This window comes from Hylobates moloch, unplaced genomic scaffold (genome assembly GCF_009828535.3).
Source record: "Hylobates moloch isolate HMO894 unplaced genomic scaffold, HMol_V3 SCAFFOLD_20, whole genome shotgun sequence".
Classification (NCBI taxonomy): Eukaryota; Metazoa; Chordata; class Mammalia; order Primates; family Hylobatidae; genus Hylobates; species Hylobates moloch.
In genome coordinates this window covers 28,783,829-28,809,028 of record NW_026652295.1, presented here as the reverse complement: position 1 = coordinate 28,809,028, position 25,200 = coordinate 28,783,829, and the positions used below count along the sequence as shown (strand labels likewise).

Here is a 25,200-nt window from a genome sequence, read left to right as displayed (position 1 = left end):
CTGCTGGTGGGAGTGCAAAATGGTGCAGCAGCCATGAAGAGCAGTTTGGTAGTTCCTCAAAAAGTTAAAATATAAAACTATCAAATGAACCACACCTATATCCTCCAACAAAAAAATTAAAAACAGATACTCAAACAGAACCTTGTACACAAATGTTCATCGCAGCACTGTTCACAATAGCCAAAAAGCAGAAATAACGGAAGTGTCCATTGATGGCTGAATGGGTAAACAAAATGTGGTATATCCATATAATTGGCTACTATTCAGCCATAGAAATGAATGAAATACTGATATTTGCTACAGCATGCATGAACCCTGAAAACATTATGCTAAGTGAAAGAAACCAAGACACAATAAGCCACAAATTGTATGATTCCATTTATATGAAATATACAGAATAGACAAATCCGTAAAGGCAGAAAACAGATTAGTGGTTGCTAAGGGCTGGAATAGGGAAAAATTGGAAGTGACTCTTTAATGGAAACAAGTTTCTGTTTGGGATGATGAAAAAAGATCTGGAACTAGATAGTGGTGGTGATTGTATAATATTGCAAATGTACTTAATGCCACTGAATTGTACACTTTAAAATGGCTAAAATGATACATTTTAAGTTAAGTATATTTTACCACAATAAAAAGAGGAACCACTGGGGGGCACTGGGTGAGGATGTAGGGGACATTTCAGTATGCTCTTTGCAGCTTCCAGTGAATCTATAATATTTCAAAATAGTTTTGAAAATTTATTAAGCAGTTACTAAGCATAGGCACTATCTTCATAGTGATACAATTGTTTTAAATTAGAGATACACACTGATTTATTATGGTGACAATAACTCAGATTCCTCAATGTCCAAGACCTGTCTTTTCTAACGTTTTTGCTACTTGAATTCAGAATAACAGTCTCTCAATCCTTCTCTCTTTTGCCTCCTGACAATAATGATACTCGTTTTTACTAGTTTTGAAAGTGCTAAATGAACTTAATGTTCAGGGAGTGACTAAGGCATAGTTTCTATGGTTACTGGAAGACCTCATTTCTTGATTCGATTTGAATAACCTAAGTTTCTTCTCTCTCCTTTAATTTTATTTAGAGTCCGAAAAGGGCATAAATTTTGAGTTATTGAACTGCTAGAAACACTTGAGAAAGCTACTGCATTCCAGGGATTCAGTTTATTTTCATCTTTCATCTAGGAAATCTATTTTTGCATATAATATGCCACTATCACATATCTTTATGATGTATCTGTATTAATACATAGAATCATATATCAATGTATAGAATATAAATGTTATATATGTAATCACATATTTATAATTAAACATGAAAAAGGACAGTTTTGGAAAGAGGAAGAGGGCTGTGATCTTTAGAGTTATATATTGATGGAAACCTACAACAAAAAAACCACAAAGACTCACAAGTGAACCAGATTCCAGATCCTGTTTTGTCTGCCCCTCGTCCTAACTGGGACCTGATTCCCATGATCTCCCACATGAGAGGAATCACTAAGTGACTGAGCCATGAAATCAAAACTCAGTTTCCCCACTGCTATCCCACTGTAGACATGTTCAGTCACATGCAATCATAGCACACTCAAGACAAACTTAGCCAAAGATCAGATTAAGTGTGCAAGAGTCAACGAGCTCAGTCATCCCAAATTAAACTAACTGGAGGAGCCATGGAAGGTAAGCTGAGGATGCAAAGGGCCCAGGTATGCATGAGGTGTTACTTTCAGGCTACACATTTTTGTTGGACTGAAAGTTGGCCCAGGTAGGCACTATTTCCAGAAATAAATTGTTAAAGGATAACTCAGAAACATTTACTTACATGTACACTGTTTAGTATTTTCTACACAAATAATTTACTGACACGTGAAGGAGGCAGTGGAGAGACCAAGTCAGGGACAAAGGCAAAACAAGGATGTGGTAGATCAGTGATCCCCAACCTTTTTGGCAGTAGGGACGGGTTAACCAGGGACTGGTTTCGTGAAAAGCAATTTTTCCATGGAGCAGGAAGGGTATGGTTCCAGGATGAAACTATTTCACCCCAGATCATCAGCAATTAGATTATCGTAAGAAGCATGCAACCTAGATCCCTTGCATGCGCAGTTCACAGTAGGGTTCATGCTCCTATGTGAATCTAATGCTGCCACTGATTTGACAGGAGGTAGAGCTCAGGCACTAATGCTGGCCCATCCCTCCCTTCCACCCCTGCTCACCTCCTACTGGGCAGCCTGGTTCCTAACAGGACACGGCCCAGTACCAGTCCACAGGGCCTGGGGGTTGGGGACCCCTGTGGTAGATTGTTACGTCGGTGATCCCCAGGGAACTAATGAACCTCCCAGCGTTCAAACTCCAGTGTAGCCCCTTCCACATTGAATCTGGCATTGGCACTGTGCCTTGCTTTGGCCAAGGGAACATTAGCAAGTGTGACCCCAACAGAGGCTTGATAAGCACTTACTTTTTTTTTTTTTTGAGACAGAGTCTCACTCTGTCACACAGGCCTGAATGCAGCGGCGCAATCTTGGCCCACTGCAACTCTGCCTCCTGGGTTCAAGTGATTCTCCTGCCTCAGCCTCCCGAGTAGCTGGAATTACAAGTACCTGCTACCATGCCCTGCTAGTTTTTTTGTATTTTTAGTACAGACAGGGTTCCACCATGTTGTCCGGCTGGTCTCAAACTCCTGAACTCAAGGCAGGCCCCTCGGCCTCACAAAGTGCTGGGATCACAGGCGTGAACCACAGCACCCACCCAAACACTTACATATTGGGATGCTTTTGTAGAAGCCAGAGGGGATGTAAGAAATATAACTACCCTGAGACAGCCATGCTGTGAGAACATCAAAGCTAGCGAGGGAGCAAGGCTACTTGGAGAAGCAATGAGGTGCTAAACATGTGAGTGAAATTTCTTGGGGCTTCTAGACCACCTACCAGACACCAGCTAAATGCAGCTATGTAAGCTCATTTCATATGGAACAGAAGAACCACCCAGCCAAAGTCTTTCAGAATTCCTAGTTCACAGAACCAGAGGAAATAATAAATCATTATGTTTTAAGCTCCAACATGATGAACTGATTTTTTTATACAGCAATCGATAAGCAAACACAGGGTTTATAAGAGAAATAAAAGAAAACTGCATTCTGGAAGTAGTAAATTTTGTTTGTATGCTTTTGGCATAACCTTATTAGCTGGCATTTAGCAAAAAGGTCAGTCTAGGAATTCTGTACTTCAGTAGGCTTTCTAGGGATATTGAAGAAAACATTTTAGTTGTTTATTCTTAAGAAAACTCTGAGAGTTTACCTATGGGACATAATTGCAAAATGTCCGTCGGTATCCTTTGTTAGCATCTTTGACTTTGTTAGTTCAGGTTTGTGCCATTTCCTTTATCAGAATTTTATTAAAGACAACTTTGAGACTGGGAAAAGACCTGAGTCTTTTCTATGAGTGGGCCTAGAGGATACAAACACTCTCCCCTGCCCCATATTTTTCCCCTTGTTTAAAAACAGCAGCAGTGGCATCATTCTCTCCAGCTCTTCAGTCAGCAATTACGGCTGCCCCAACATGGAATGCCCTAAGGTGGCTCAGGACATTGATAGGGAACTGGGGCCATGGCCTTGGAAATGCAAGCTGCTGAGTGAGGCCAAGTGGTCTATGGAAATCACGATCTCCCTGCATGGTGGGATTACAAAGGTGACCAAAAAACAGAGACAGAAACAGAAGAAAATGGAATTAAGAGTTGAAATACCCACAGAACAGAATCATGGAATGTAAAACAAGTAAACTTTATTTGGGAGATGGGATGAATCCATCACTGGTTACTGGGACCCTGAGTCTGCATTTTCTCCTCAGGAAGGCAGTCTGAAATGGAGTGGGCTATGTTTGGCAAGGGTTGTAGTGGTTTGGAATCTGAGTAAATGAGCGGAATCAGAGAAGCAGAATTAGTTTTCTGACTGTGGTACTTCTCACACCAACCCAGAACCTGTCCATGTGTCCTCTTCACTCTACGTTCTCCGTTGTCCCTATCCTCTGGGGTGTCCTCCATTTTCTCCCTCACCTCTCACCTGCTTGGCTCCCGAGCTGGGCCTCAGGCCTGTCTCCCCAGAGTAAATGCCCGGGATCATTGAGGAAGCGTTGGCTGCGCTGGCATGTTAGGCAGGTCTGTACGGTCCAGCGCTGTCCCCTGCAGCCTAAGGTGAACATGGGAAAAAGAGTGTCCACGTTTAGAAGTAACGGTCTCTTGCTGCCAGTTTTGCCTCCAGTGTTTTTCAGTAGGTATCCCGGCTCCCCCACCACACCCCGAATTTGAATGCACATTTGATGGTGTCAGGCCTCGGCATAAGCTCCATCGATTTCCTGGAACTCTTTAAGATAAAGTTCAAACTCCCTAACAAAACTTCAAGAACTGGCCTGTTTCCCTCTCCAGTCTCATGTCTTGCCCTCCTACCTCAAACTCCAGCCTCCTGAACTCTCATTTCCTTGACAGCACCACAAGCTCTCTTGTCTCAGTCTTCACACATGCCTAGAAATTTCCATCTCTCATTCCCTTTGCTTATCATGAACTTCGCTACCACTGGCATGAGTAACTGAGCATTCTGCTCCCCCAGTTAATCTTTTTCTACACCATTTTGTTTCTTAGTCTGTCCCATCAGACCGTAATTTCAATGAGAATAATGAATCTAGCACAGTACCTGACCTGGCACATTTTAGAAAATAAGTATTTGCTTAATAAATGAATGGTGATGGGAATCATGTCCTCCACAAAGCCGAATAACATCTATTATTGTGCATGGGTGGGGTTGCCTCTTAAAAGTTATTCTTTATTGCCCACACTGGAAGAAAAAAAAAAAAGCCAAGCCCAAACCCTAGTTTGTGCAAGTGGCATTAGCAACTTAATCCAAACCCGAAGAAGGAAGACTCCTGCGAATTCCACACCCAACATCCATCTAAAGTGAGAAAGGCGTTGTTGGCCTTCAGTGCCCGCCCCCCACCCCGCCCCCCCGCGCCACCAATGCTCCGCAATCTTCCACCTCGGTTGGAGCACTCACGTCTCTGGCGCTGGGTGCAGGTGAGGCCCGGAACAAGGAGGGAAGAGCAGCCTCGACAGAGAGTCCTCTTCACCGAGGGGTCCCTGGGGGCAGAAGAGGATAGTGGTCCGGCGCCCGCGCTTCCTCTCGCGTTCCTCCCGCGTCCCGCCCGCCGCCGGCCCCGTGGCTGTCTCACCGCCGCAAGACGAGCCGCTTCGCAATGGTCCTCTCAGTGTAGCAGTAAAACCTCGCCAGCGCCTGGTTCTCGGGGTCCTGGGCAAGGACACAATGGGCGGCCTGCGGGAGGGGAGCGGTCACTCTGGAACGCCGAGCACCGTCCCCGTGGGGCCCTTGTCGCACTCACCTGGTACAGGAAGTTGAGCCTCTGGAAGGCCTCTCGGTCCTTCACCGGCCCCGCCATTAGCGCCGCGCTCCAGGGCCGCCCGCAGCCCCACCCCTCGCACAGCCCCGCCCGGGCGTCCGCGCGAGGCCTCCTGGGAAGCGTAGTCCCCACGCCCTCGGGCGCCTCCCGGAGGCCTCACAGACTCATCTGTTTCTAAACCCAACCCCAGCAATCCATGCCCAGGGTCCCTTTATGAATTTTCAGTGGTTTTGTCTTCCTCAAGCTCATGACCAATTATATCACGTAGAGACCTAGTGGAGCAGGTGAGGATCTTAAATCGGCTATTTTCAGGACAGAAGGCTGGTCTCTTTATGTAGCTAGGTTGGGGAGATGGTTATGTGCAATTTATACCCAGCTAGAGCTTCTGCCCTACTCTCCTGAGGTCCGAAGCAGATGCCTGTAAGATCTACAGACGGAAGGCACAGAGGTAATACATTAAAAAAAAGCACTGGTGCCAGTGGGGGTGAAAGTGGGAAGGATCATGAGGATGCTAGAGGGAGGGAAAAGGACTCCCGGTCCTCAGAAAGCAGTTTACTCCTACTATTCCACCTACCAAAGAAACACACTTCCTGTTATGCAGTGCTGGACACACAGTAGGTGATCCTCACTTTCTGAGTGAATGGTTTCTAACTCCTAGGCTTAGGTACAGCACAGAAGTCTGTCAGCAGCATCCCCTGCCCCTGAAACTTCACCCCACTCCCCACACTGACATTCACCTCACACCCCTCCCTCTGACCTCTTTGTCTTCCATTTCTTCTGTCTGGTGTCCTGTGACTCACAGTGACTATCAGTTACTGAAGTCAGAAGCAGAGGGACATGAATTGGAGGGGTAGAAGATGAATGAACCCTGAGATGGGGAGGGCAGCATAAGTCAGGAGAGGATAAGACGTCTCTCCACTTTCAGACCCAATGCCAGGTGGGAGCAGACAAGCAGGGCTCCAGCTGGGAGGAAGGACATGGCTGAAACCTTCTCTGGAACTAGTTTCACAAGGGTCCTCAGACTCAAATGAGAGAGGTGTGTTTAAAATGTAGATGTAGGCTGGGCGCGGTGGCTCACACCTGTAATCCTAGCACTTTGGGTGGCTGAGGCAGGCAGATTACTTGAGTTCAGGAGTTCGAGACCAGCCTGTCCAACATGGCAAAACCCTGTCTCTACTAAAATTAGCCGGGTGTGGTAGTGCATGGCTATAGTCCCAGCTAATCTGGAGGCTGAGGCAGGACAATTGCTTGAACCTGGGAGGCGGAGGTTGCAGTGAGCTGCGATCACCACTGCACTCCAGCCTGGGCGACAGAGCAAGACTCTGTCTCATAAATAAATAAATAAAATGTAGATGCCCAGGCCCACCCCAGACCTTGACTAACCACTAAGGGTGAGACCCAGGAACATGCATGTCTAACACCCAGTGATTCTTACACATCAGTACAAGGCTGTCACCAAATTACCACACAACACAGAGATCACTTCAGTGGATCCTTTGTTCCATATTATTTTAACCAACCAAAGTATCTTGCCACAAAGAACCACAGTCAAGGCACAAAGGTAAGAGGAGGAGAGTCTGGACAAAGTCCTGTTGAGGTGGTAGGAGGAACTGAAATGCCCTCAGTAAACTGCAGATTCTTCTCTCAGTCATTTCTGTGAAGATTACCCGAACAGCAGATAATCCAAATTGGTTTAGTTTGGTTTGGCATGCATCACTTTTACCTTTTATGACAACATATGTACCCTATAAGTTGTTTATTTTGGCCTAACATGAAAATCATTTACATTCTCTGAAAAGGGAAATGGCAAAGGGTGAGGGATGGCAACAAACAAGCAAAAGCCTGGCTTAACACCAGTTCCAGGCCAGATGCACACAGGTCAAATGAAGTTGCCTATCTGGCCCTTCCCTATATACCACCCTCTTCCACCCTGTCCTTAGGGTGAGAAAGACTCCATAACTTTCTTCCTTTCTGGCTTGGACACCTTGGCCAGGTAAGAAGGCTGACAATTTGGGAGCAGCCACTTAGTAACATTCTTTAAGGCCAGGGCTTTGGATACAAATATCCTTCTCCTTCCTCTAATACCTGACTCTTCTTTCCAAGTTCCCTTGGGAACACCGTGAAAGGATAGATATGTCTTGTAGGATCTCTTCCACTTTGCCTCTAGAGAGGAGCAAGGTGACTGACTTATTGGTATAAAGAGGCAGGCAATAAGCCAACTCTGCTGAAGGCTGAGGCAGGGACCTGGGTTCTCCTCTGCTTTCTTTTCAGCCTCTCCTTCTCCCCACATTCCTACCTCTGGCCAATCCTACCCATAATGGCAACCTTACCCTTGGAATAGAAGACCAAAGAAACCTCCCTCCCCTTCATTAATCTCTAGGAATCTGTTCCTTTAGCCCACTTCCCTGACCCTTCTAGCCTTGTTGATGTCCAATCTCTGCCCTCAGAAAAATTCCTCAATATCTAGACCCATGAGAGCATCTGTCATTCATCTCTCTTGAATTCAGAGGTACACAGACCCCTGTGATCTACCTCAAGAAGCAAGACTATCCTGGGTCAAATAACCCCCTAAAAAGATGTGCAGGGGTTTCTGTTTCCTCCTCTGGTTTGAGCAAGTCAGACCCTCACAGATTTTTTGTTTCTGGAAAAGCCTCTCTTTCCTTCGCAACCCGTCCTTGTGCAACAGAAAACCTGATGGACTTCAGGGTAGACAATCCTCTGGGAACCAGCTCCCCACCCTGACAGTTAGGAGGAAGTCACAGCTGTGCTCTCTCATCCAGCCCAGTCCTACCTCCCCCTCCACACAAAACCATCCTAGAAACCGAGGTGTTTCTCCAAGATGATTCAGGACTGGAACCAGGTGGACACGAAGACGTTCCAGCAGGACACAGGAAGGAGGCCCGTAGCACTTGACCCTGCCTCACCCCAGTCATTCCCACATCCCAACCTGTCACTCCCAATCTGTTGGGGGCCTGATAGTAAGTGGTGCAGCATTCTTCCGTCCAGCCCGGATGCCTGGGTAGAAGAGGGGCCAAAGTTTCTCAGTAAAAGTATCAGTGAAGGTGTAGATATGAGAGCGGTCTGTGACATTGTAGAAAGACAGTGTGCCGGCCTCATAGTCTAGGAATATGCCTACCCGCTTGGGTTTCACCTTGATGTGCAAAGGGGTAAAAGGTGTGGTGGTGGCCGCATATTTGTCCCCATTCCATAGCCGCACCCGCCAGTAGCCAGTCTCAGGGAGTGGAGTCAACTCGCCCTTTCGGCTCACGGAGTCCCGGCATACACCCACTGCCCAGTGGGTCTTGTCGCCCACCTCCACCTCCCAGTAGTGTCGACCTGAGGTGAAACCCTCAGTAGCCAGGACGCAAGGGTAGAAGGTGAAACGCCTTGGTGTGTCAGGGAGATCCCGGAGTCTTGTCTCCACAAACTTGACGCTCTTACGATCCTCTGACAGGACTAGGTTAGGATGAGCTGTCTCAGGGTCCAGGGTCACATCCGCTGGCGGGAGAAGCCAGAGTGGGGAGCTAGATGAGGATGGGAATAGCTAAATGCCCCTGCCTCACTCTTCCAGCCTGCCTTTACAGAGCCTGGTCCCTTAAAGGTCCCCAGAACAACCTGGTTTGGTTAACTTTCTCAATCCGTGGTGTCACCTAAGGGAGGGGAGAAAGCAATGGCTCACTTCTCACACTGACCCTAAAGTAAACAGATAATAATCTCGAGTCTGCAGTGGCTGGTAATCTAGGTTCCTGTCTGGTCCTCTCTTCATCTCCCTCTGACATTATCATTTATCTCGCTATGTAGAGAAGTACAAGGTGTAGTCTGAGGTGCAGAAAAAATGGAAAGTGTTAAGAAGGATGCAGAGCAAGACAGCATATGGTCTAGGGATAGGGTGACCATGTGTCTGTTTTCCAAGAACTGGCCTGGTTTATGACTATTTTTCCCTGGATATTCACATTAATATAATGACACTCCCTTTCAGTTTCTTTTTTTTTTTTTTTTTTGAGATGGAATCTCACTCTGTCCCCCAGGCTGGAGTGCAGTGGTGTGATGTCAGCTCACTGCAACCTCTGCTTCCTGGGTTCAAGCAGTTTTCCTGCCTCAGCCTCCAGAGGAGCTGGGATTACAGGCACCCACCACCACATCTGGCTAATTTTTATATTTTTAATAGAGATGGGGTTTCACATGTTGGCCAGGCTAACCTCGAACTCCTGACCTCAAGTGATCTGCCAGGCTTGGCCTCCCAAAGTGCTAGGATTACAGATGTGAGCCACTGCGCCCGGCCTTTCAAGGTAATGCAAGTTTACATGGTAAATTATATAATCACTCTACCCGATGACTTTGGCAAATTATTTAACCTTTCTGGGTCTCTATTTAGAAAAGAATGGACCTAAGAGTAGATAACACTTAAGGCTTCCTCTCACTCCAAGTTCTGTGACTCAGGGTGAGACTAAAAGCCAGATAAAGCGGTAGGTGTGTGTGGGAGTAAGAAAAGTGAGACATGGGATAACTGAAACCCATATAAGGTAGGACCTAAAAGCTTTCTTCTCTCTAGTGGTTCCTTCTAGTTTCCTTTTGGGAACAACTCACCAATTAGCTGTTTAAGGATTTTCCTTAGGGCAAAGTACTGTCGGGGGAAATTGCTGAAGTTCTTTTCCAGCTCTATGGATACTGAAGTCACCTCCATGGTCTTCACCTTTTCACATCTAGGAGGGATAGGGAGATAGGGGAAGAAAGGGCAGGGTTAGGGGGAAGCTCCAGCCAAGTGACTATTCAGATGTTAACATCTTTAGGGAGAAATTAAAATTCTCCATCTTCCCACTTTCTTCCTCCTCCCTGAAGAGCTCACCTGTTGCTTTCTTTTACTAATCCAAGGAGAGCCTTATGATCCTGTGGACAGATCCTTGAGAGTGAGCCTCCGAACCTTCTAGGAATACTCCTATATTTCATGCAAATGGATGATTGCCCTCCCTGCTCTCCCAACCCCTTCCTCCTGCCATCTTGTTTGGACACAATTCCACCCATTGGCACAAGTAGAATCTGATTCTACCTTATCATTCTCCTTCTCAAGAAGTCCTGATGTTCAAAGGGGAAAAGGGATTATTATGCCCAATAATTTGTTCTCTACCTGGCTTCATGGGCACAATGAACATTCTCCCATACCCTGCCCAGACACTACCTGACTTTCCCAACCTTACCCCAACTCAAACTCCTGACTGTACCCCTCCTCTCTAAGCCAAGACCTAACTCACTCAGAGAGATACAACAATCACTTACTTTTCCAGGGTACTTTTGACATCCTAGAAGGAAGGAGAAAAGAAAGCAATATTGGTCCTGGTAGTCAATGGTCCTGAAGGCAAAAGGATCCCCCCTCCTCCCCAAAGTTCCACAGCTATAAAATAGGGATAGGATAAACTGAGGGTGACACACTGCAAGAAGAGCTCCAGAGGGACCTGAGTGCACTTCTCCCAACCTAATCCCTACTTTCAACTGTTGGTCATCATGAAGCTTGGTCATTTATATCACTTCCCAATTATTTCTTTTATGCTTGTCTTTGCTCCTCAAGGATGCTGGGAGCTCCCTATAAGGGACAAGGATTGTGTCAATTCTTTACTCTGTCCTCCAAGTACCAACCACATATCTCACTCTCCTTGAGGATCAGTACAGAGTTCCAGATTGGTGGCATGGGAACAAATCACACATTCCTGTTACGGTTTGGTATCCCCTGTCTTGCATTAGTTAATAAACATTAATAACTGGCCGGGCACAGTAGCTCACGCCTGTAATCTGAGCGCTTTGGGAGGCCAAGGCGGGTGGATCACTTGAGGTCAGGAGTTCAAGACCAGCCTAGCCAACATGGTGAAACCTTGTCTTTACTAAAAATACAAAAATTAGCCAGGTGTGGTGGCATGCGCCTGTAATCCCAGCTACTCAGGAGGCTGAGGCAGGAGAATCGCTTGAACCCGGGAGGCAAAGGCTGCAGTGAGCCGAGATCACGCCACTGCACTCCAGCCTGGGTGGCAGAGCAAGACTCTGTCTCAAAAAGAAAAAAAAAAAAGGAAGAATAAACACATTAATAACTGTGTGCTAATACTGATTTGTGAATACTTGGGGTCCAGAAGACAAAGAAGACAAATCTCTGTCCCACAAGGATTTCCCAGTTTAATGTGGAAGGCAGAACACACATACATGAAAGGCCATAGGAACAAATACCAAGCAATACGTAACATAAAAATAAATGTACAATGAAGCCTCACTGATTCAAATGCTGGTAATCTAATCTCTAAGATAAAAAATATGTTCCCTAGTTTTGCTAACACCATTCATTTACTTAAGAGAACAAAGTATTTCAAACACTTTAGAGGTATTATTAATATATACATATCAAAAGCAATATATTATTTAAACATAATTTCAGGCATACCTCATTTTATTGCACTTTGCTTTATTGTGTTTTGTTGACTGTGTGTTTTTCAGCTAGATGGTTTGTGGCAACCTGTGTTGAGCAAGTCTCCTGGCACCATGTTTTCCAACAGCATGTGTTCATTTCATGTCTCTGTGTCACATTTTGGTAATTCTCACGATATTTCACACTTTTTCATTATTATATCTAGTATGATCTGTGATCAGTGATCTTTGATGTTACTATTGTAATCGTTCTGGGAGCACTGTGAACTGCATCCATATAAGACAAACAACTTAATCGATAAATATGATATTTTATGTGTTCTAACTGATCCACTACCAGCCATTCCCTCATCTTTCTCCATCTCCTCTGGCCTCCCTATTCCCTGAGACACAACGATATTAAAATTATATCAATTAATAATCCTGCAATGGCCTCTAAGTGTTCAAGTGAAAGAAGAATCACATGTCTCTCACTTTAAATCAAAACCTAGCAATGTTTAAGCTTAGTGAGAAAGGCACATTGAAAGCCAAGATGGGCTGAAAGCTAGGCCTCTTGTGCCAAACACCAAGCCAGGCTGTGAATGCTAAGGAAAAGTTATTGAAGAAAATTAAAAGTGCTACTCCAGTGAATACATGAATGATAAGAAAGTGAAACAGCTTTATTGCCGAGATGAAGAAAATTTTAGTGATCTGGATATAAGATCACATGATTCCCTTAAGCCAAAGCCCAATCCAGAGCAAGGCTCTAACTCCTTCAGTTCTATGAAAGCTGACAGAGGTAAGGAAGCTGCAGAAGAAAAGTTTAAAGTTAGGTAGGTTGTTTTAAGAAAAGAAGCCATCTCTGTAACAAAAAAGTGCAAGGAGAAGCAGCAAGTGCTGATGCAGAAGCTGCAGCAAGTTATCCAGAAGATCTTGCCAAGATTATTGATGAAGGTGGCTATACTAAACAACACATTTTCAATGTAAACAAAACAGCCTTCTATTGAAGAAGGTGCTATCCAGGGCTTTCACAGTTAGAGAGAAGTCAATGCCTGGCTTTAAAGCTTCAAAGGACAGGATGACTCTCTTACTAGAAGCAAGGGCAACTGGTGACTTTAAGTTGAAACCAATGCTCACTTACTATTTCAAAAATCCTAGGGCTCTTAAGAATTATGCTAAATCTATATTTCCTGTGCTCTAGAAATGGAATAACAAAGCCTACATGACAGCACATTTGTTTACAGCATGGTACACTGAATGTTTTTAATTAAAAAAAATTACTTTTTGTATAGATGGGGTCCCACTATATTGTCCAGACTGGTCTCGAATTCCTGGCCTTAAGCAATCCTCCTGGCTCGACCTCCCAGAGTGCTGGGATTACAGACGTGAGCCACTGTGCCTAGCCTTTACTGAAATTTTTTTTGGGGGGATGGAATTTCACTCTTGTCACCCAGGCAAGAGTGCAACTGCATGATCTCGGCTCACTGCAACCTCTGCCTCTCGGGTTCAAGTGATTCTCCTGCCTCAGCCTCCTGAGTAGCTGAGATTACAGGCGCCTGCCACCATGCCCAGCTAATTTTTGTATTTTTAGTAGAGATGGGGTTTCACCATGTTGGCCGGGCTGGTCTCAAACTCCTGACCTCAGGTGATCCACCTGCCTCGGCCTCCCAAAGTGCTAGGATTACAGGCGTAAGCCACTGTGCCCAACCCTTTACTGAAAATTTTAAGTTGAGACCTACTGCTCAGAAAAAAGATTCCTTTCAAAATATTACTGTTCATTGACAATGCACTTGATCACCCAAAAGTTCTGACAGAGATGTAAAATGAGATTCATGTTGTTTTCATGTCTGCTACACAACATCCAATCGGCAGCCCATGGATCAAGAAGTAATTTTGACTTTCAAGTCTTAATAAATGTATTTCATAAAGCTGCTATAAATAGTGATTTTTCTGGTAGATCTGGGCAAAGTAAATTGAAGGCTTTCTGGTAAGGATTCACCATTCTAGATGCCATTAAGAACATTTGTGATTTGTGAAAGGAAGCCAAAATATCAATATTAACAGGCATTTAGAAGAAGTCTATTCCAACCCTTATGGATGACTTTTAGGGGTTCAAGACTCCAGTGTTGTAAGTAACTGCAAATGTGGGTTTTCAAAGATTTTCAAAGAAGTTCTACTGTGAGTAAATGCTATTAAACAGCATCACATGCTCAGAGATATCTTTCATAAAAGAGTTGAAAGTAAACTTCGTCATTGTCTTATTTTAAGAAATTACCACAGTCACTCCAATCTTCAGCAACCACCACCTTGATCAGCCAATATTGATACAAGACCCTCCACCAGCAAAAAGATTATGATTCCACTAGGAAACCCAACAAATTAATGTGACTTGCTTTATCAAGATACTCGCTTTATTGAAGTGGTATGGAACTGAACCCACAATATCTCTGAGGTATGCCTGTATCCTTTAAACTATGTTTCTGTTCTTTTTCAGCAGTACATAAATCAAATTTCAGGACTTAAAAGTAATGGTAACTGCATTTACAAAATTTTTAATGCGCAGTTTTTCACTAACTCAGGCTAGACTTCCCTCCTTTCAAAAGAATGAATCTTTTCTTTGGAACAGATTAAGCACATAATTGCTGACAAGAGATAAGAACACAAAAATGTTAGAAGGGGATGGGAGAAATCACTTTTCCATAGCAAAGACCCTTTGAGTACACCTGGCAGAAAGAACTGGATTTTGAGAAGCAGAGCAGAAGAATGAGTATCCCAGGCTAACAAAACACCCTACACAAAGCTACACTGCACTCGGCCTGAGGGGCTATGCAGGGGCAAAGGTCGAACCTTAAGCATCTCGAAGCCCGACTGTAAGCACTTGCCCTCCACCTCGGCAGCCAAGTGGGCCAGGTCCCGGCGCTTGTCCCCAAGGTGAGCAGCATTTTCTCGGAGTCGCTGCAGAATGTCCTGTTCCTCTTCTTCCAGTCGTGAAAGCAACACCTGCTGCTCTTCATCCAGCCGCCTATGAAGCTCTTCAAACTCCCTTAAGATCTGCTGTCGGCGACTTTCCACTAGTCTCTGAGAAGAGAGGGAAGATGTTGTATTAGCAGGGTCAGTGTGGTATAAGGAAGCCTTTCTCTCACCCACCATATGTATGAATTAACACAGACTTCCAGTTTCATTGAAAATGGTTTAACAAAGGCTGGGTGTGGTGACACATGACTGTAATCCCAGGACTTTGGGAGGCTGAGGGAGGCGGATTGCTTGGGATAAGAAGTTTGAGACCAGCCCAGGTAACATGGTGAAACCCCAACTCTACAAAAAATACAAAAAATTAGCTGAGTGTGGTGGTGCATGCCTGTAGTCCCAGCTACTGGAGAGGCTGAGGTGGGATGATGGCTTGAGCAAAGAAGGCAGAGGTTGGAGTAAGCTGAAATTGTTGCACCATTGCACTCCAGCTTGGGCAACAGATCGAGATGAAAGACAGACAGAAAGACAGGAAAGAAAGACAGAAAGACAAAGACAGGAAGAAAAGAAAAGAAAAGAAAGAAAATGAGAGAAAATGGTTTAACAGAACACTCATTTTTTATTCCATTGTAATTTCCTTCTGTAAAGAATGGCTCCATCACTATCACCCCCCTACTGATGACTTGGTAGTGAAGACCACTGGGGATATATATATTTGTTTTAATTTAAGATAACTCAATAATATGATGACATTCACTATTACAGATATCAGAGATATCTGTGTTATTATCAACTGTAAAGTTCTAGTTAATTCAATCTGTCGAGAAAAGGAAAGTACAGGCTGAGCATGGTGGCTCATGCCTGTAAACTTAGTGCTTAGGAGGCCCGGGTGAGAGGATCACTTGAGGTCAAGAGTCCAAGACCAACCTAGGAAACATAGTGAGACCTTGTTTCAACTAAAAAGAAAAAAAAATTAGTCGGGCATGGCAATGCACATCTGCAGTCCTAGCTACTCAAAAAGAGACAAGAGAATGGATGGCTTGAACCCTGGAGTTTGTGTTAGTGTGCTGTGATCACTACTGCGCTCCAGCCTGGGTGAGTGAGATTCTGTCTCAAAACAAACACACAAAAAACAACGAAACGAAAAGGAAAGTACAAATAATAAAAAGTTAAAAATAACATTGTCATCCTTTGCATATTGCAACACATGCACCAGATAAAAACCGGAGAACTGGGAAAGTGCAAGAATCAGTAAGAGTTATATGGGTTATTATAAAATATACATATGTAGATTTCAGGGCTGAACTTGTTAAATTGTTTCAAGTAACTTCAGAGAACTGGCAATTCCTACCCCAGGAACAGGTTACAGAAGTTTGTTAGTAATTTAGTTTCTTGAAATTTGAAACATGCTTTCTTTAAGCCAGCACACAGACTTAAGCCTCTAACATTCCTGAAATTTGATAATATAGGACTCAAACACCAGCCATAACACTTTCTGAGAATTATCAGCACATCCTCTCTTCTGCATCTCCACTACAACAAATAGTGATCTCCCTAAAGAAAGAATTCCCCAAGCATCATGTGACTGATGATGAAGCAAAGTGAGAAGCAGAGACTGGGACTCTGGAAGGAAGTGAATAGGGAACGAAAGGCAGGCTTGAGGGTGGAGAGAGAGTCGGGATGCAAAGCCAGGATGGGTCTGACAAGCGTGGCATTTGTGGATTCAAGCTAGTTCCTGGCAGAGGCTGTCCAGCTCTTCTAGTTTAGGGCCACTTGCTGCTTCACTTTCCACCACTGCCTTCTCAGTGTACATCTGAACAAAATATATTCTCACATTTGCCCTCAATAAAACACAGCCTTTGTGTGTGTGTGTGTGCACGTGCATATGTGTGTGCATGCGTGTGTGTTTGTTTAGGTATGGGTGTAAGTTTAACATTAATGACTATGATAAATAGGAAGCAAAAAGGCTCTTCCTCTTATAAACCGGTAATCTCTTCTCTTTTTTTCACTCTATATTTTAGGGCAGTGGTTCTTGATGAAGGTGTTATCACACTCTGAGGATATTTTGGAAATAGGCACATCTTGTTTTCCATGGTTGGGGAAGTTCCTGACAATGACGCAAGCACTCCTCCAATGTGTGAGACAATCCGGCATAGTGAACTAACCTGCAACATTTTCTAATGTTCTGCTGGATATTCAAAAACATAGGCCTGGGTGGCCGGGCACGATGGCTCACGCCTGTAATCCCAGCACTTTGGGAGGCCGAGGTGGGCAGATCACGAGGTCAGGAGATCGAGACTATCCTGGATAACACGGTGAAACCCTGTCTCTACTAAAAATACAAAAAAAATTAGCTGGGTGTGGTGGCGGGTGCCTGCAGTCCCAGCTACTCAGAAGGCTGAGGCAGGAGAATGGCATGAACCCGGGAGGCAGAGCTTGCAGTGAGCCAAGATGGCACCACTGCACTCCAGCCTGGACGACAGACAGCGAGACTCCGTCTCAAAAACAAACAAACAAACAAACAGAAAAAAAACAAAAAACCCACAAAAACAAAAACATAGGCCTGGGCTTGAATGCCATTTTATATAGTATAAACACAGAGTAATTCTTACTTGGTTTTACTATACATGAATTTTTCGGCAATAGCTGAATAAAACTCAAGATTATATTCTGTTATACTTAGAACTTTACCAAAAGTTATTATTATGAAAAATCATATCACCAAGAGCTAAGCTACTTATGGTGTTTCAATCATATTGGCACACATCCATCTCAGTCTGAATTTGTATTTACTGCGTTGCTGATAATGACACATATGGGTGCAAGCATATAACCAGCTACACTGTAAAGTCTTTCAGGGTAGTCATGCCCAAATATTACATACCACATTTTATCATCAATTATGTTTCATTATATTATGTTTGGACATGATAGACTCTTTAAAATTTAAAATTATGCACATAGGTTATTTTACCTGTAATTTTCAGTTCAGCATAATTACAAATTATTTTTTAAAGGGGCATTGAGTCTGATGAGGGAGAAGGAGGGAGAATTCAAATGGTCACAAGAGGAATGTTGGTGGTAGTTCTGGAGACCACTGAAATGACAATTTACAATTTAAAAAACAGGACAGTTCTGTTCAAGCATTTAGAAGGTTTTAAAAAGGTGTATTTCTCTCTCTATCCTTTACCTTGAAGAAGGTGATCAACATGAAGAAGAAAGTTAATGACTAGCAATAAGCATCATTTTCATATTTTTAGGTTTCTTGGAAGGCCTCTAAAAGAACAAAAAACTGTAAAAGTTCATATTTCTAACCAAAATTGGTTCAAATTTTAAAATTTCAAATAGTTACTTTGCTAAAATGTATAAGGCACTAAGGTAATAATACTTGCTTTCTGATGAAATGTTGTCATTCATTTAAAAATTCGTGTTTCTATGAATCAAAACTTGTATTTAGCTTCTGGTGATCTCTACATGTCAACTCTTAAAAACTCATTACTTCTTCAGGAAACCTTTAATGAGGCCAAATATCTATGTTGTCTTCTTATGAACTTGCAGCTGTGCATTTTGTGCCATTACTTTTATTTTCTCCACTTAACTTTAAGCTCAAGGAGGGCAGAACTGTGTTTTTGCTCATCATTGTTCCCCAGTGTCAAATATCGGGTTTGGCCTAAACCAGGAGCTTAACAAATATTTACTGATTCACGAAGAACTAGTATTCCTGGTTTTGCCACTTACTGGCTTTATGATCTTGGACTAGTCACTTGCCCAAGGTCCATTTCCTTCTGTGTAAGCTGAAGGTAATAATACCTACCTTAAAGAAAATCTAAGTTTACCTCTACATCTTACTAAAGATGGCCTCAGGATTTCCTTCTGTCTCTTTCTCGTAGCTTTTCTGTGTCTCACTTATCCCAATTTGGCCTGAACTCTAAGACCCTAACAACCCTATAAATCTGGAATGTTATGGATATCTAATGAATTAATGCATAGGACTCAATTCTAGTTATTTTTGCTACAAATGATAATTGTTCACTGTTCAATGGAAGATAGACACCAAAATACCATGCTACAAATAAGGCAATGCTATAAAAGAGGTGCGAAATTGTATGAAAATTAAGAATGTTAATTTCTGAAGGGTCAGGAAAGGCTGCATAGGAAGTGGCTTTCATCCCGCCTGAGAGATGAATAAGATCCTATGGTGAAGGATGGGGAGGGGAAGAACATTCTAGGACCAATATCATCTAGCATACTTAAGCTTACTTGAGTTTTAAGAATGTGGTCCTAATGTCATTGGATAGTTCTTCTGAGACTCTTGGTCAGCTCCTTCTCCCTTTCTCCCCAGTGAATCTTCCATTCTCCTCTCTTCAAGTCCTCTAAGAAACTCCCATCCCTGCCTTCTCAGCAGAAAGCCTCCTTTGCTGCTTTAACAAAAAAAAGGAGACCAAGAGGCACGAACTCTCTCAGCTCACCAGATGTAAGATATTCTGTCTGTTCGTCACCTCTTAAAATCCCTCTTAATACTTAATTCATGACAAGTAATTTAAGTACAATGTTTAATGACAATCAAGCCTAATAAAATGCCATCATTTTTGAGAGAACTACATTTTCTTTCTTTCTTTCTTTTTTTTTTTTGTTTGAGACAGAGCCTTGCTCTGTTGCCTAGGCTGGAGTACAATCGTGTGATCTTGGCTCACTGCAACCTCCACCTCCCAGGTTCAAGCAATTCTCCTGCCTCAACCGCCCAAGCCGCTGGGACTACAGGCACATGTCACCATGCCCAGCTAATTTTTTGTTTTTAGTAAAGACAGAGTTTCACCATGTTGTCCAGGGTGGTCTCAAACTCCTGAGCTCAAGCAATCTGCCCACCTTGGCCTCCAGAATTGCTGGGATTACAGGTGTGAGCCACCACGACCAGTGAGAACTGCATTTTTCTAATGAACTGGAACTGGTGGATTAAATAGTGTACAGTTAATTCCCTCATAGGCAAATACCCTTCAGAGCAGCCTACATGGGATTGCCTGCCTTTACCTTGAGCTCACCAGGCTTCTTCTCCTCAGAGGACTTGCAGCGAGTGATCTCCTGCAGCTTCTGTTCCAGGGGCTCCAGACACTTCTGCAGTTTTTCCTGAGGGGTAGGGAGGAAATGGGAGAGGTGACATTTGGGGTTGACTGGTACACCTATCATTCAGAGATTAAACCATTTGTTTTAAACCATTTATTTGCTTCCTAGCCATCTTACTGCCTCTTGATCTGACTTCCTTCCTTGCCTGTCATTTGGGATGTCAACTTCCTACAGTCCCTCCTCCTGCCACCAGCCTGTCCACATCACCTTCTCTGCTCACCCAACTGTCCTTTTACTGAATCTGAGATAGCTGTCGCCAACTCTGTGTCCTTTCTCAACTCTTTCCATTTTCTTACTGAGGCAACTGCCTATTACCATCAAAACAACCTTCTGTACCCTAATATCTTTCTTTAAACCTGTCCTCCCATCCACCTCTATCCACCTAAAATTAAAACATGGTTATTATACTGTAAGTTACCTGAAATCTTGTTTTCAAGAGTAATATAATTAAGCAAAGTATATGATAAAATGCTAACACATTAATATCTCTGTTCCCTTTATTCAAACATTTTCCTTTGTCTCAGCAGTAAGTTAAATGATATGCCATGTTACCCATTACCTGGAGAAGCTGCAAACAATAGAATGGTTCAGCTTAGTCTAGTAGGTATCAGTCTCAAGCGATATTACCTACGCCCAATAACCGTGAAAACAAGGAGCATTCTGAGCAGGCAGGCAGAATGAAGAAACCAGACTACTTTTCAGTTCTTCCAAAGTTTAATCTTTTCCATGTGGTTTCATTCATTTATGAAAAATATGATACCTTCCAAGACCACACATACCAATATTCACCCATAAGACTCATATGTATTGCAAAAGTCAGAGAGAAATTTTAGGGCACTTCTCACCATTGTTCTTTTTCAGGCTAGAGGACAACTGATCACACATACTCTGTGCCCCTGCATATGCAGCTCTGAGAATACAAAGTGAGTAGAAGGAGCTTACGATCTCTACCTAGGGAGTATCTCATCCTCTGCCGCTCCTCCCTTTTTACCCACACTGACATCATGTGTCTGCTTCCCCACCTTGTACTCCTGTGTAGCATCGTCCAGTGGCACAACGGTGTGGGCCCGGTGGGTGTGGGAAATTGCACATATCAAGCATACAGCCTCCTGGTCCTCATAACAGAAAAGGCTGAGCGCCTCATGGTGTTGGGGGCAAAGGCTCTCATCCCGGATCTTCCGCTTGACGGCCTGGAGCTGCTTGGCAATTTCCACCATACTGCCTAGTTGCCGATTAGGTCGGAGACTGCGGTAGCGCGATGTCTTTCGACAGACAGGACAAGGGAAATCCCTCTCTAGGTCCTCCCACCAGCGGGTGATGCAAGCTTTGCAGAAGTTGTGCCCACACTCAATGATGACAGGTTCCTTCAGATACTCCAGGCACACAGAGCAGCTCGCCTCCACCTGTAAGTTCTCCAAAGCCGCAGCTGTAGAGGCTGCAGAGGCCCCAGCCTCTAAGAGACTTGTCTCTGCCATAATTTACCTTGGGAGTGGGGAAGAGGACAGAGAAAATAAAAATATTAATTGGAGGTTTTTTTTTTTTGCATCCCTGACCCAACATTTATCCCTATGTTAAGTCCTTAACTCCAGATTTGCCCCTTCTTGTTATTCTCCATCTTCTCTTCCAATCAATTCAAACTCTGTTTCTCCATTTCCAAAACTTGTAACTCCCAGCCATCAACCTTTTCTTTTCTTGTTAGTAAACTGACACACAACCCCCAATTGATCTATCTTGTCTCTTACCTCTGCTTTCTCTTGTTAGAAAGAGAAGCTTCCTTCAACTCTAGCTTAGCATACTTCTCCTGATCCAGGCTCATTCCACTTGTATCTTAGAACCAATAGTTCCAGACCACTGTATCCTCGTTTGACGTACGTTTCTAATAGATAAGAAAGGAATCTAAGAAGTAAAAAATGTCATAAAAATATTAACATTTCCTAAATTAACCACATTTTAAAGTTTAATGTTATAAGAGCTTTATGATGAATCCACTGGAGTCTAAGCTTGATTCTCTGACACTGTTCTCTCATCCTTCTAAACCACAATATCCAACCTTTTGGCTTCCCTGGGCCCACTGGAAGAAGTGTCTTGGGCCAGACATAAAATACATTGACACTAATGACAGCTGATAAGCTTAAAAAAAAAAAAAAAAGTCCATGCATAACTTTTGTTCTAACAGCCACCACAGAAGGTCCATGCATAATTTTTGTTTTATCAGCCACCACAGATAAGCAGAGTCCTCATATTGAAAGGGTTAGATACCACTGTTCTAAAGGCTAACAAATGGAATGAATGAGGCAAAGGCAACCTCCTCTTTTCAGGAAAATCTGAAATTATTCTTCCTTTTATCCATCAGACTAGCCTAAAGGAAGTCTGCTTTCTTCTTGGAATGACATTTCATGCAACATTCCATTTCTATTGTGTTCATTTGGACACTCAGAACTGCTGAAAACCGATAAATTATGGCAACTATATTAAATATTACTGAGCTCAGGCCAACAACTTCTTGAAAAGAGAGCAACAAGTCTATTTGTAGTGACTGGAATCTTTCAATATAGCTATTGATAACTAACACCCTGGGCATACTGTGTCTGCAACTAATAGGTTCTGGAGTGGTTGGGAATTAAGAGACACAAAAGCAGCAATGAGATCTCCCTCAAGTGCAGCCTCAGAAAAATTGGAAATGCATAGAAGAGATTTATAAAACACAAGGCTGGCCCCCCACTCCATCCTTAAAACGTCCATACTTTTAGCCATGGGTAAGTTGATTTAACTATCCCCATAACCCTTTCTCCTCCCGACCCCCATCCTTCTCCAGCGACCTACTGGAAGGAAGGAAATTTGGTAGATCTATGTGCTGAGAGATAAGTGCCCATGTAATGGGGTAGGTTAACAACAATTGTTCCTGTATATATTGTTGGCATACACAAATGTGTTTGATTTGGAGTAGGAACTGATAACTTCTTTGGATTTGAATTTCTTCTGTCAGTAATAGGAAAGAAGTTCAGTCAGATGATTTCTCTTTATCTGTGGGAATCCAACTTTGACTTGTGGTGGCCCTACCTCTTCCTCAGTCTTTTACAAATTAAGTGGCCTCCTCACCTGAGACGAGTAGAACTGTATGCACAGTAAGGCACCAGGACGGATCTAGACTGGCAAAGAAGTGGTGAGAGAAATGAGGAAAGGGTTAGGGAAGAATGGACAGGACTCTTAACTACAGTCATAGTGAGACCTTCAGTGCCTCTGGATTAGTCCTTCCTCTCCCTCTACTCCTTGTGTCTCAGCTGAAGGGCAAACTTCAGGGACAATCTCATTTTGTTTCTACCACTGTTCAGGGTCCCACCTTGCGACCCTCTCCTCAGAGGTTGTCCACAACTCTGTCCCACCCCCGTCTCCATCTTCTTCCGCCAGATCTGGGGCAGGGGGATTGGAGAGGGGAAAGAGGAAACGTCGTGGCTGGCAGGGTAGGAAGGGATGCGTGTCCAGGTGAGAAAGAGGTGTGACGTGAAGATGGGATGCCCGCCGCTATGACGCAGCCGAGACCCGCGGTGACTGCGTCAGAGTTTCACCCGGGGAGGTGAGCAGCAGCGGGACGGGGGAACGGCGGGGTAGCCAAGCAACGCCGGACGCGCTGACGTCGCCGGGGCGGCAAAACGTCCGCCCGGGCCCGAGGCGGGCGGAGGCAGCTGTGGTTACGTGCGGGGGACCGGTGACGCAGTCGCGGGGCGCTGGGACGCGGCTTGCGGAGCCGGCCGGCGGGGGCAGGCCCCAGGCTTGGGCGCGGCGGCGGGACAGCACCTACCTTCCCGGCTTCGGGTCCGGGAGTGCGGGGCGCGGAGCCGCCGGAGCGCTGCCTCCCTCCTTCCTCCTCCCCTCGCCCCCGCCCCGCGGCGCGACACACAATACTCGCCGGAAGCGGAAGCCGCGCCGAGGCTCGTGTCAGTGGAAGCTGGGGTGTCGGCGGGCGGCCGCGGCCGGGTCTAGCGGTGCCTGTGGAAGGAGGAGGAGGAGGAGGGCTGGCGATGAGGACCAGCAGGAGGAATCAAGGGCAAGGAGGGACCCAGAGGGGCAGGTGGCTGAGATGCTGGCGTCCAGGTGACCCGAGGAATCCTCTGGAGATAGAGGCCTGCGCATGCGCGTGCTCGAGCGCTGAAGCCCATTGCCCGCAGGGGGCTGGACTGGCGCCCCGGCCGGCGAGGCTGTCTCGTCCAGGCTCCAGGCCCCGGCTCTGGCCGGGCGCCGCCACCTCCCGGTGCAGCTGAAAGTCGACGAAGAGGGCGGGGCGAGGGCGGCTTGTGGACTTGCACACTTTTCCTCTCTTCGGGCCAGTCCGGGGAGAGGGTGGCTAGCTGTGGCGGCGGCCAATTACGTGGCGGACCTGCGGGGCTAAGCTGGCACGTCACTTCCGACTAGTGGAGTTTTTAGCCTTTTAACATTCAAGGATTAGGTAAGTTCTCCCCAAGGTAGACTTCAGATACTCTTTGTCCTGCCCCTGCTTGGCGAAATTTACCGAAATTATCTACCTATCCCGCTGGAGTGGGAGCCGGGAGAGAGCTGGAACCGTGTCTCTGCTGCTCACCTTTGTATCCTTAGCTCCTTCGCGTGGGGTCCGACCGCAACACGTGCGCCGGATAAACGCTTGTTAACTGGGTGAGAGCCAAGGCCTGTTCTTTCCACTTCTGGGGCTGTGACTTGAGTTTCTCCGCAGGAGCAGATAGTGTTTGCGAAGGGACTGCGGACTTCTGCATTACAGCCTCCCTGCTTTGCTCGCCTGATGCTGGAAGCTTAGCAGGTCTGTGATTTTGGAGGAAGTGGATGAGGTGATGAGGCTGGGGAAGAGTATGCTGGGAGAGGTGTGAGGGGCCCGGGAAGAGGCGATGGGGCTGGGGAGGGGCTAGTAGTGGATAGAGGTGTGAAGAGGCTGAGGAGGAGGGGTTAGTGCTAGGAGGGGTGTGATACGGCTGGTAGAAAAGATAGCTTGCTCCACCTCCCCGCCGCCATCACTAGTCATGGAGAATATTGATTGAAAGAGATGAGCAGATTTTGATGTACTCTCCTCGGTGAGAAGGGGCCCTAGTTTCCGGTGTAAGTTGTGCTGCTGTTTACAAACACCCTGCATTATTTAACGTCTCATCTTGGGAGCCAGAAACTATTTACTTGCAGAAAATATAATCCAATATCTAAGGTATAAAGATTTGGGATCACACATGCTAATTACAGTTGTCTACCTTTACTGTTCCTTTTTTTGTGCCAAGAATTGAAGAAGATTAAATTTGAGAAAATTACATTTGATATCTTTTTTCACATTGCCATGTGGCCGTTAGGGATTTTA

General features: G+C 44.8%; 2 protein-coding genes and 1 long non-coding RNA gene across 8 annotated transcripts in view; 1 reads left to right on the top strand and 2 right to left on the bottom strand.

The window, feature by feature from the left end:
* Positions 1-3,756: 3,756 nt before the first annotated feature.
* RPP21 (ribonuclease P/MRP subunit p21) lies at positions 3,757-5,568 on the bottom strand. Of its 3 annotated transcripts, none has more exons than XM_032140922.2 (5): positions 5,382-5,517; positions 5,214-5,290; positions 5,039-5,121; positions 4,055-4,180; positions 3,757-3,899 (listed from the first exon to the last, which is right to left on the bottom strand). In XM_032140922.2, the coding sequence occupies exons 1-5, from the start codon at positions 5,436-5,438 to the stop codon at positions 3,802-3,804; spliced, it is 441 nt and encodes a 146-aa protein (XP_031996813.1). In that variant the 5' UTR covers positions 5,439-5,517; the 3' UTR covers positions 3,757-3,801. The 3 variants fall into 3 exon arrangements, with proteins under 3 accessions (XP_031996813.1, XP_031996812.1, XP_031996814.1); XM_032140921.2 differs by having other exon boundaries at positions 5,214-5,314; positions 5,382-5,506; XM_032140923.2 differs by having other exon boundaries at positions 3,839-3,899; positions 4,048-4,180; positions 5,214-5,314; positions 5,382-5,568.
* Positions 5,569-6,878: 1,310 nt separating this feature from the next.
* Positions 6,879-24,199, bottom strand: TRIM39 (tripartite motif containing 39). 3 transcript variants are annotated; one of them, XM_058432136.1, is made up of 9 exons: positions 23,671-24,199; positions 22,971-23,015; positions 21,614-21,767; positions 20,894-21,353; positions 19,779-19,874; positions 14,631-14,861; positions 10,674-10,696; positions 9,987-10,102; positions 6,879-8,897 (listed from the first exon to the last, which is right to left on the bottom strand). In XM_058432136.1, the coding sequence occupies exons 4-9, from the start codon at positions 21,344-21,346 to the stop codon at positions 8,350-8,352; spliced, it is 1,467 nt and encodes a 488-aa protein (XP_058288119.1). In that variant the 5' UTR covers positions 21,347-21,353; positions 21,614-21,767; positions 22,971-23,015; positions 23,671-24,199; the 3' UTR covers positions 6,879-8,349. The 3 variants fall into 3 exon arrangements, with proteins under 3 accessions (XP_058288119.1, XP_031996787.1, XP_031996792.1); XM_032140896.2 differs by lacking the exon at positions 23,671-24,199 and having other exon boundaries at positions 22,971-23,462; XM_032140901.2 differs by lacking the exons at positions 22,971-23,015; positions 23,671-24,199 and adding an exon at positions 10,246-10,335 and having other exon boundaries at positions 6,920-8,897; positions 21,614-21,747.
* Positions 24,200-24,321: 122 nt separating this feature from the next.
* Positions 24,322-25,200, top strand: part of LOC116460070 (uncharacterized) — a 35,500-nt gene continuing 34,621 nt past the window's right edge. For both annotated transcript variants that reach the window (XR_009211252.1, XR_009211251.1), the window contains exon 1: positions 24,322-24,660. This is a non-coding gene — a long non-coding RNA (uncharacterized LOC116460070). The remainder of the gene's footprint in view (positions 24,661-25,200) is intronic.

Coding starts and splice junctions, on each gene's coding strand:
- RPP21 (XM_032140921.2), bottom strand. CDS start 5,438: ATGGCGGGGCCGGTGAAGGACCGAGAGGCCTTCCAGAGGCTCAACTTC. Junction 5,122..5,213: donor AAGCGGCTCGTCTTGCGGCG/GTGAGACAGCCA, acceptor TTCTGCCCCCAG/GGACCCCTCGGTGAAGAGGA. Junction 4,181..5,038: donor CTGCACCCAGCGCCAGAGAC/GTGAGTGCTCCA, acceptor TGTTCACCTTAG/GCTGCAGGGGACAGCGCTGG.
- TRIM39 (XM_032140901.2), bottom strand. CDS start 21,346: ATGGCAGAGACAAGTCTCTTAGAGGCTGGGGCCTCTGCAGCCTCTACA. Junction 10,103..10,245: donor TTAGTAAAAGAAAGCAACAG/GTGAGCTCTTCA, acceptor TATCCCTCCTAG/ATGTGAAAAGGTGAAGACCA. Junction 8,898..9,986: donor AATCCTTAAACAGCTAATTG/GTGAGTTGTTCC, acceptor TTCTCCCGCCAG/CGGATGTGACCCTGGACCCT.